The sequence below is a fragment of the Rhinopithecus bieti genome, unplaced genomic scaffold (genome assembly GCF_001698545.2).
Source record: "Rhinopithecus bieti isolate Rb0 unplaced genomic scaffold, ASM169854v2 scaffold_4101, whole genome shotgun sequence".
In the NCBI taxonomy this organism is placed as follows: domain Eukaryota; kingdom Metazoa; phylum Chordata; class Mammalia; order Primates; family Cercopithecidae; genus Rhinopithecus; species Rhinopithecus bieti.
Window position 1 is genome coordinate 768,160 of NW_016804458.1, and position 11,018 is coordinate 779,177.

At 39.6% G+C, this 11,018-nt stretch overlaps 1 protein-coding gene across 1 annotated transcript in view; it reads right to left on the minus strand.

Annotated features, from left to right (window-relative positions):
* NTMT2 (N-terminal Xaa-Pro-Lys N-methyltransferase 2) overlaps positions 1 to 9,502 on the minus strand; it is a 21,652-nt gene extending 12,150 nt beyond the window's left edge. Inside the window, exon 1 of the mRNA XM_017868409.1 lies at positions 9,288 to 9,502. Within this exon, the coding sequence (XP_017723898.1) occupies positions 9,288 to 9,441 (154 nt within the window). The 5' untranslated portion in view covers positions 9,442 to 9,502. The remainder of the gene's footprint in view (positions 1 to 9,287) is intronic.
* Positions 9,503 to 11,018: the final 1,516 nt, after the last annotated feature.

An 11,018-nucleotide genomic window follows, 5' to 3' on the forward strand; every position in this document is an offset into this window, starting at 1 on the left:
CCTTTAGAAAAAAAAAAAAAAAAAAAAAAAAAAAAAAAAAATGCCCAATTAGGAGATGCCCCTGTGAAAGGTAAGACCTTCCATAAAAGAGATTTGCAGATGAGTACTTCTCAATTTAGCCATTAAAGAAGTAATGGTAAAACAGGAAAAAAGGAAGGAAGAGAGGAGGGAAGGGAGGGAAGGAAGAAAGAAAAGGAAAAAGAGAGAGGAAGGAAAAAGTTGGAGTAAGACATCCCTGGATTTGTTTGCCGGCTCTGATGCAAATTAGTTTTATGACCTTGAATAGGTTACATAACTCATGTTAGCCTCAGCTTCTTCCTCTATAAAGAGGTAATGATACCTCTCTTAGGCTGTTCTTGTGTTACTCTAAAGAAACACCTGAGACTGAGTAATTTATAAAGAAAAGAGGTGTTTAATTGACTTATAGTTCTGCAGACTGTACAAGAAGCATGGCGCTGGCATCTGCTAAGCTTCTGAGGAGGTCTTAGGGAGTTTCTACCATGGCAGAAAGTGAAGCCAGAGCAGGCATGTCACATGGCAGAGCAGGAGCAATGGGAGAGGTGGAGTGTCACACACTTTTAAACAACCAGATCTCATAAGAACTCACAAAGAGGACAGCACCAAGCCATGAGGGACCTGTCCCTATGACCCAAACACCTCCCACCAGGCCCCATTTCTAACATTGGGGATTTTAACATGAGATTTGGATGGGACAAATATCTAAACCATATTATTCTGCCCCGGACCTCCAAATCTCTTGTCCTTCTCACATTTCAAATTCCCTTCTCAATAGTCCCCCAAAGTCTTAACTCATTCCAGCATTAACTCAAAAGTCCCAAGTCTCAAGTCACAAATCTCATCTGGAGATGAGTTCCTCCACCTACAACCCCATAAAATCAAAACAAGTTATTTACTTCCATGATACGATGGGGATACAAGTATTAGGAAAACATTCCCATTCCAAAAGGGAGAAATAGGCCAAAGGAAAGGGGTTAAAGGTCCCTCACAAGCTTGAACCCCAGCCAGCAGGACAGTCATTAAATCTTAAAGCTCCAAAATAATTCTTGAGTCCATGCCCCACATTTTGGGCACACTGATATGACGTGTGGGCTCCCAAGGTCTTGGGCAGCTCCCCTCCTGGGCTGGACCATACTGAGGTTGTAAGCTGCAGGTAGGTCTGCCATTCTCAGGTCTGGAGGCAGTTGGTCCCCTTCTGATAGCTCCAGTAGGCAGTGCCCCTGTGGGGACTCTGTGTGGGACTTCTAACCCCACATTTCTCCTCCACACTCGTAAAGGTTATCTCGGTGTGGGGGCTCCACCTTTGCAACAGACTTCTGCTTGGGTGCCCAGGACTGCCCATACATCCTCTGAAATCTAGAGGCTTGGCAGCCTCCACCACTCTTGCACTCTGTGCTCCCACAGGCTTAACACCATGTGGAAGCCAACAAGGCTTACAACTTCTGCACTTCATAGCAGATGCCTGAGCTGTACCTGGGCCCCTTTGAGCCACAGCTGGAGCTGGAGTGGGATATGGAGAACAGTACCCTGAGGCTACACAAGGTAGCAGGGCCCTGGGCCTGGTCCCCTGAAACCAGTTTTCCTATACTACCGGGTCTGTGATGGGAGGGGCCGTCTCTTAGATCTCTGAAATGCCTTCCAGACCTTTTCCCCATCATCTTGGCTATTAGCACCTGGCTCACTTTTAGTCATGCAAATCTCTCTAGCAAGTGGTTGTTCCACAACCTGCTTGAATTCTTACTCTGAAAAAGTTTTCTTTCCACATGGCTGGGCTGCAAATTTTCAACTTTTATGCTGTGCTTCCCCTTTAAATATAACTTCCAACTTTAAGTCATTTGCTTGCTTCCAAATCTTGGTTAAGCTGTTAGAAGCAGTCAGGCCACATCTTGTATGTTTTGCTGTTTAGAAATTTATTCCACCAGATATGCTAAGTCATCACTCTTAAGTTCAATCTTCCAGAGATCCCTAGGACATGGATACAGTGCAACATAGCTCTTTGCTAAAGCATAAAAAGGGTGACCTTTGCTCCACTTCCCAATAAGTTTCTTATTTCCATCTGAGATCTTAGCAGCCTTGTCTCACTGTCTGTGTCACTATCAGCATTTTGGTCAGAGTGATTTAACAACTCTAAGAAGTTCCAAAATTTTCCTCATCATCTTGTCTTCTGAGCCCTCCAAATTCTTCCAACCTCTTCCCATTACCCAGTTCCAAAGTCACTTCCACATTTTCAAGTATCAGAAGCTTCCACATGTCAGGCATTTCAGGAGCAATGCTCTACTCATCAGTACAAATTGTCTATGTTAGGCCATTCTTGCATTGCTATAAAGAAATACCTGAGACTGCTTAATTTATAAAACAAAGAGGTTTAATTGACTAATAGTTCTGCAGGTTGTAAAAGAAGCATGACACTGGCATCTGCTTAGCTTACGGGGCGGCCTTAGGGAGCTTTTACTCACATCTAAAAGTGAAGCAGGAACAAGCACATCACATGGCAAGAGTGGGAGTAAAAGGTGGGGTGAAGTGCCACACAATTTTAAACAACCAGCTCTCACAAGAACTCACTCACTTATTGTAAGGACAGCACCAAGGCATGAGGGATTCATCCTCATGACCAAAACACCTCCTACCTGGCCCCACCTCCAACATTGGGGATTCCATTTCAACATGAGATTTGGGTGAGACAAATATCCCAAATATATCAAAACCTGTCATACAACTTGTTGGGATTATTAAATGAGATAATGAATGTGAAAACACCTAGTATGGTGTTTGGTTTAGAGTAGAAACTCAACAAATGTTACCCTCCTCATTCTATTTTACACCAACAGTCGGGGTGGAGGGGATTTATCAGTGTTTCTGGTGAAATTCAAGGTTTAAATGTGCCAGGATGCTAGAAAGCTGTCATTACCAAGTCTCTGAATTGCCCAGAGGAACCCTCTAGGTTTTATTTGCTCCCTATAGACTTTAGGTGTCTGGTGTTTCTTATCTCTAAAATAGGGCACTGCCTATTCTGAAAGTTGTGTAGGGCTTTTTTCTTTTCAACTGAGGGCTAGTTTAGTGTTTTCCTGACTTCTAAATTGGGGAAAGACAATCTACTTTCTCAAATTCAGCAAGAGATCTATCCCCTGCCTACTTGCTGAGTGTCTTCCTGACTCTCTATTCTTTCTTGAACTCCCCATTTGACCTACTGTCAAATCTGAAAAGGCCAGAAGTCAAGTGAAGATACTAAAGACAGATTTTTCATGATGAGATTTGACTCAGCAGTCCCCATGCTTCCTTTGCACCTCTGTAGAATTTTATAGTGGTCTCTATCACTGTAATACCACATTTTAAAAAAATATTTGTGTAGGTCTCTCTTCTACACTAAACTCTTCAGGATAAGGCTATGTCTTATTTTTTTATAACCCTAGCACTTAACGTTATGCTAACTTCCTGATGGGCCTTCTTTGAATGTTCATTGACTAAAAGCTAGCTTTTTGTTCTTTGAATAATATATGGGTTCAACAAAGAGCTGAATGGTGATAGGGATGAACTGACATAAGCACACATAAGTCATACCTTTGGTATCATTTATGAAATACCTGTCCTTCCAATTAGGCATACTCAAATAATTAAAAAATAGTAACTGATCTAATTGATCAAACATGTTTATATGTAATACATATGCAAAAATTTATATTGAACTGAATATGTAAGATAAACATTATATATCCATTCTACAAAAGAAGAAACCAAGGCATTAAGAGATTAACTAAGTTGCTCAAGGTTAAGTAGCTGGAGAGTGATATATCTGGAACTTGAACCTATGTCTATTTAAATAGAAAACCTATAGATCATCCCTCTCATACTCTGTACCTAAAAAATATCGCTAAATAAAAAGGAAAATTATATTTTCTTCATTGCTTGAAAGAGAAAAATGCATTTGTATTGCACAGGTAGCGATAAACATTTGAAAATGTATCATTGTACATTGCTGAGTTGTGCAGCAATGCCTATCAAGGGAATGAAATAAATTTTTAAAATACTAATAGCTGTGCGGTGAGTTTTATTCTGGAAGTTCCAAGTGCTTTTTAAGAGATGTTGTTATTAACTCTAGCTTTTAACTTTGATGGCAAAGGCGTAGCTAAACAATCTATGTCTTTGCCATCAAAGTTAAAAGCCAGAGTTAATTTCCTCCTCAGAGACTGATTCTTCTGAAAAGGGATCAATGCAAGAGAGGATACCTCCTATGTGCCAGGCGTTATGCTGAGTACTTTCATGTCACCTCTTCACTTTATCTCTTTTAACTGTCACAATGATTCTATAAGACTAGAATTATAATCATCATTTTAGAGATGAGTAAGAGAATCTGAGAGACTTGGTAACTTAATATCGTATAGAAAAGAAATGTCATAACCAGTTCCTGGCATGTGCCTATTCAAATGCAAAAGCTTCTGGTCTTTCTGTTAAACCACACAGAACCATTGTTCTGCACATGAAGCCTTTAACAACGTCTAGGAGTAATAGACTTTTGCTCAATAATATAATTAATGAATATCCATTGACTTCTACGTGTTCAGAAATGTGGATAACACTAGAAGAATCATTGAGTGTTAAGTTATTCCTCAATAATTGTTACTAAACGTGGAGATGTTATCCCAGCAGCTCCAGTGGAACCCTTTGAGCACTGGCATATACATTGGAGATTTCCACTGAATTGTTTTCCTGTTCTGTATCCTATTTGTTCATGAATAGCCACTTTTGGAATACTTGTTCACACCAAGCTTCTAACAGAACTTTGGTTGGTGTACCTAGATTATTTAAACCTACTCACTGACCTGCCTATCTTGATTATCTCAACAGGAAGCCAATGTTCTTCATAGGCTGTTTGTTCTTTATTCCTGTTAAATCATAAAATATGGTAAAACTTATATTGCCCCATGAGTTAAGTTTTCATTTACATTGTATTATGTAGTGGTTTAAAAAAGATCATGGAGTTAGATCACCTGGGTCCTAATCCTGCTACTCCACTCACCACCATAAGGTCTTTGGCAAGTTACTTAACTCGTCTGGGTATCAGTTCCTCAAATATCATATGGCGAAAATAACAGCACACCTAATAGAGATGTTATGAAAATGAACTGAGATAGTTATATGCAAAACATTGAGAACAACGATAGGCTTGTTCTCACTTCTTCCTGAAGATCCGTTATGTTCAACAGCATAGCTGAGTCTTCCATTGGAGATTTTTAGTACGTATGTCTTTGCTATTCCATGAATCTCTGAAGCTTGCCAGGGATGTTTCAGCAAATTTCTCCATGACTGAATGTCACCACATAGTGTGCTGGAGTGAGACTGGCTGCCTAATCTAGGCAGTTGGAGGGAGAAAGGAAGGAAAGAAGGAATCAAAGAGTCTGGTTAGCCACCGTTCTTTCCATATAATTACCCCAAACAACAAACTCTCTGTGCAGACCCTACAGGAGAAGTTCCCTAGCCTTTTTGAAAGAAGGGCTTTATTTTCATTTCTATGAAGTCTTGAAATTATCAAGAGTAGAGGAAGCTGACTGTAAAACACCTCAGCAGAGCTGGAGAGGAAGCATCTCTTCTGGCTAAGTTTTATTTCCAAACGGAAAAACATGATTAATACTCACTGCAGCCTGAAAACTCTCATATTTTGAATTAAGTTTATTGTCTTTGGTAATGCCTGTTCTAGAGAAAGCTACATGGTGACTTTGAAAGAGGCCTGGCTCAGAGGAAGGAAATAAACCAATATTTACTGAGGAGGACTATTTCACATATATACCAACATTTAATCCTTCAATCAACTCTGCTATAGTTTTAAGAAAAATTATACTCAGAGGCTTTAGTAACTTGCAGAGGTCAGTTTTCTAGTAGTAGCAGTGCAAACATTTGAACTCAGAATTTTGCTGATCCACAATTAATTATCAGTAAGAGGCCATTTAATTCATTTAACAAATATTTTTTGAGTTTTTCCGACGTGCCGGGAACCATGGTAAATGCTAAATAGATACAGAAGAGGAAGAAAAAGGCAAGTCTTCACTCTCATGGGAATGAGAGTCCAATAGGGGAACTAATACACACAATTGCATTCCATAAATATAAGTTATAAACTCCTGGGACAAAAACCAAAGTTTAAATGAGTGAATCAAGGATTAAGGGAAACCTTCTAATTGAATAAAATTCACACTGGCAGATAAGACTTACATGCAGATTCCTTTCTGAACATTCGGCTTCTCCCATTAGAGGAAAAAGCCACAAAAAATCTGAGTATTCACAGAACTGGTAGCCTGATTTCCCTGCACGCTTAGTTTAAAGGGATTAATACATAGTTATTTGTAGATTTGCATCCATTGTCACATTATAAAATCCTGAAGAAGAATGGAAACTGTCTTATTAATATTTGAATCCTTTCTAATGCACAGTACTTTGACAATAATGAAATTCCATAAATATCTCTTACATTAAATATGACTGAATTGTTCAGAAATAAGAATTGTCTGGTATTTTTATCTCCAAAATAAAATATTTTTCCCTGTGGCAGGAACATTTGCTAGTGAACAAATACACATGTGCTCCCTTCATATTGCCCAGCATTCTTGAAGTTCTGGACAACGAATTCTAAACAGATGTAATCGATGTCCTTTGGGGCTGAAGTATTTAAGAGCTAGTAGACAAAACTTTGGCTGCTCTATTTGCTTGCCTGGTGACTAGTGATGTTCCAGCTGGCAAAGCCTCCATCATCCTGGATCCCTGATTGCCTGTGTGGAATATAGCCTCCCCTCCACCTCCAATAATGCACGTTGAAAATGATGTAGCAAGAGAAAACAATATTCTCTATGTGTTCAGCTATCAAGATTCCAGAGTTTATTTGTTATTGCAGCATATCCCAGTCCATATTGACTAATGGAGCCCTAGATTTCTATCTTCAAAGAGGTACTGTGGATGAGGCTAGCTCTGTGACTCTCAGTTGAAACTAATGTCCAGGTCAAATCATCAGGGTCAGAGAAAATAAGCAATGCCCATTTATGGAAAGTTGCAAATAAGTAAAATGAAGGCAATATTGGCTTGGAATAGACTAATGGTTTTCAAACTGTGTTTATGGAACCCCACAGGTATTATAGAAGAGTCTCAGTACGGGCGGATCACGAGGTCAGGAGATCGAGACAATCCTGGCTAATACGGTGAAACCCCGTCTCTACTAAAATACGAAAATTAGCCAGGCATGGTAGCGGTCGCCGGTAGTCCCAGCTACTCAGGAGGCTGAGGCAGAAGAATGGCGTGAACCCGGGAGGCGGAGCTTTCAGTGAGCTGAGATGGTGCCACTGCACTCCAGCCTGGGCGACACAGCGAGACTCCATCTCCAGAAAAAAAAAAAACAAAAAACAGAAAAAAGTGCCTCCGGAGACAGTGGTAAGTCTGAGTCTAAGAGACTAGACCAAGGAAAGGGTCCTGACCCCAATCCTTTGCAGAGAAGTTTCACTTTTTCCTGTATTTTACACTAGGTGTCCATGGAATATTTTGTCAAAAACTTTGCCTTTTGATAATAATGTTTTATTAAAAGGTTGAAAATAATTGGTAAACCATTAGCATACTTACAAAGGAGAAAAACACAAAATCACAATGATTTTATTGGACAATAAAAGGGATTGAGATCAAATATAAATTATTGTCCACTTGTGCCAAATTAATTTTCATCTGCTTTTCAGAAGAGACTATTGTGTTCTACTTTTTCATTCATCTTCAGCTGCTTTCAAAGGTGACTTCTTTTTCTCTCTAGTAAATATTTGTAAAGTTTGGCAGTCATCTGCCTGTTAGTGACTCTCTTCTCAGCTATTGTAATTGATACCTTTCTCCAGTCTAATAAAACCAAGGCTACAAAGCTACTCTTATTGAGATATGGCCTGAAGAGTGTCTCCAGAAAAGCAATGCTCTGCAGCATATGAATTGGCTAGAACATCATCACCTTCCACTTAAACTGCTCTATTATTTTTTCCTTTTGGATATAGATGAGATGTGTTATATGTCCTAAAAGAATTACTCATGGGCAGTGTGATCTACCAAAAAAAGCCCTGGACTTTGGTCTTTGCTTTGATATTACTCTATCTAGATTAAATATCACCATCTCTGAATTTTATTTCCCTCCTTTGAAAAAGTAAAATGAAAGGAAGAAGGAGGGAAGGTAGGTAGAAAAAAATAATGATAACCTACCCCATCTATTCCATAGCGTGACTATGAGAATCAAATAAAGTCATAGATGATAAAAAGTTTTAGAAGGAAGTTATATAAATATTAAATGAAGGTATTTGTATGTTTAGAATTAAAGATCCCTCATAAATGGATTTATGAAAAGAGGTGTTGGCAGGCTGCTAACATTCAGTTGCTTGAATGCAATACAAAGAATTATGTAGCTGCTTCAACAGCTGGAAACCCTGACCACCTCAAGTGCACAATGGGGCTTTCAGACGACCTTGAGAAAACAGACTAGGCTGATACACAGCCTTCTTGCTTTCACCGGGGTAAAATATAAATCAAAGGGAGGAGGGTACTTTACTCTTTAATGGTAAGTTATTTCCTCTTCAGTGCTGTTTAGGGTGCCCTTAAGTAACTACTTTCACAGAGGCTGAAAAAAGTCGAGTAGGCAAACCATATAAGCTTTTTATTGCTCTGTTGTCCAATTCTCTGAAAACTAGAGGAAATAACAAAAATGGAGACAGACTACTGATTTCTTAATATTCAAAAACCAAGCTAAAATCTGCTTTTTTAAGGCTCTCTGACTATTCTTGTGATTCAAGAAGACCAGAGAGGATTATAAGTGTGTACACAAGCACACACACATAAACATACATACATACCCCAAGCACATTTTGATCTATTATGTCTTTCTTTTTAACACTTACTCAGTGTATTAATGCATTAATACTCTCATCTTTGAATTATCAAATTTGCCCAATTACAATTTTTTGTAAATATTAAACATGTCTGAGTTTCTACAAGCCTGACACTCAGGCAACAGACACCCAGAGAAGCAAATCACAGTGTCTGAGGGTGCATGGAAATCCCAAAATAAAGTCCTGACTCTATTTTAGGCACTTAATCTTTGTATTCTCCATAAAAGAATTCCATTGAAACATTTCAGCCCAATGACATTGGTTGTGGAGTTTTCTTATCTAAAATATCCTTGTTTTAAATTCTCTTCTAGAAGCCCCATGACCTCATGCAATTCCTTCAGTCATTTCTTGTTTCTTATCTAGTAGCTCTGACTCACTTACCCAGGGGAATTTTTTCCAGCAGGTAGAGATAGCTCTGAAAGAAGTCATTGCGAATGGCTTTGTGAAGGATAAAAGACATGCTATATCGACAGAGTTCATCGTCGGTCTTCTGCCAGCGGGATCTAAAGGCAAAATGGGCACCCAGGTGGGCCATGATGAAGGGGGATAATAATGATTCCTACAGGGAAAGGAAGCTTGCCTTGCTGTTTCTTTGAATTAGCCTTCTCTTTCTAAACGAACTTGAGACTGTCATTTTAAACCAGTCCCCTGTCCATCTGTATCAGGACAGGCTGTCATGGGATGTAGGGAGGAGGGGCAGCACACAGTGGGAGAGGAGGGCAGGCTCTTGGCACATCCCCCCTGTCTGATTGCTTGGGTGACACCACTCCAAACCAGCAGGTGCTAAGTAAGGATGAAAACTGGCTGAGAGAGATCCTGCTTCATCCAGAAAAAAAGTACGCCTCTCTCCTTTAGCCGCCACTTCAAACAGGCAAGAACGCAGCCTGCTAACACCCTGAATATTTGCCTTAATTTGATTTCTAAATTGGAATAGCCTAATTTCCATTTCAAAGAGTTGTGAATATTTTGCAGGAGATCTTGTTACCTGATTTCCATCACTCGTCCTAGAACACTGAATCCTCAAATTACAAGGACCCTTCAAAGTCATCTTAGCCACCCATGCTTCTTTCATCTGTACAATTTCTCCCACAAAATTTCATAGAAATGTGTATGTGTTTCCTATTTTGAAGGAACTTCAAGAGATGCAATTATTTGAAAGCTTGTTTTGATGTTAAATATCTTTCTCTGTCAGCAAATTCTTCCATCTAGCTTGCTGTAAACAACAACTATTCATGTAAGCCTGTTTCTTCCTCTCTGCCTACTATGAATATGATTTTCCTCTTAAGTACATTTGTTTTCTGTACTGGGTATCTTTCTATTGTCCCTCCAAATCCAGTCTCCACTCTTCACATATTACTATGTGTTCCCCAGGAGGCTGACCTACATCAGTGGACTCCTTTGACTTCTGGCTTCTAGTTGGCTTTAGCCAATGGATAGTGCCAGGAGGCGACTGGAGCAAAGTGAGGTTAAGGTATTTATTCCCTTGGCACCTTCTCTGTGGAAATGCCATGAGCTGACCATATCCTTTAACAAAAGGTCATACATCTGACAGGGGTCTTCTCATACAAATATCCTTTACTAGTTCTGTTTATTTCTCCTTCACCTGACAGCTTGAGGCCCAGGGGGGATGATGCACCAGGTGACAAGCCCGATTCCTTGTAATTTTCCTATACTTGCCCACCTATTTGTAAATAGTCCTTTTATTAAACCAGTTCAAATTCTCAATTTGTGAATTCCATCTGTTCCCTACAGAGACCACAACTACTGTTTTCCTCCCCTTATGTTCTAACAGGAAAATGTATAAGATCTCAATACACTATTGGCCCTATGCCATGTGCACCCACAGAACCCCTGCCCATACATATACCCATGCTAATATACACAAAGGCATACATTATGGTAGGCAGCTTCTAATGTGACCCCTGTCTTAGTTCAGACTGCTCTAACATACTACCACAGATTACGTGGCTTAAACAACAAACATTTATTTCTCACAGTTCTGGAAACTGTGAAGTCAAAGATCAAGGTGCTGGCAGATCCCATCTCTAGTGAGGGCTCTCTGTCTGGTTTGCAGATTGCCCTCTTCTCACTGTGTGCTCACATGGCAGAGAG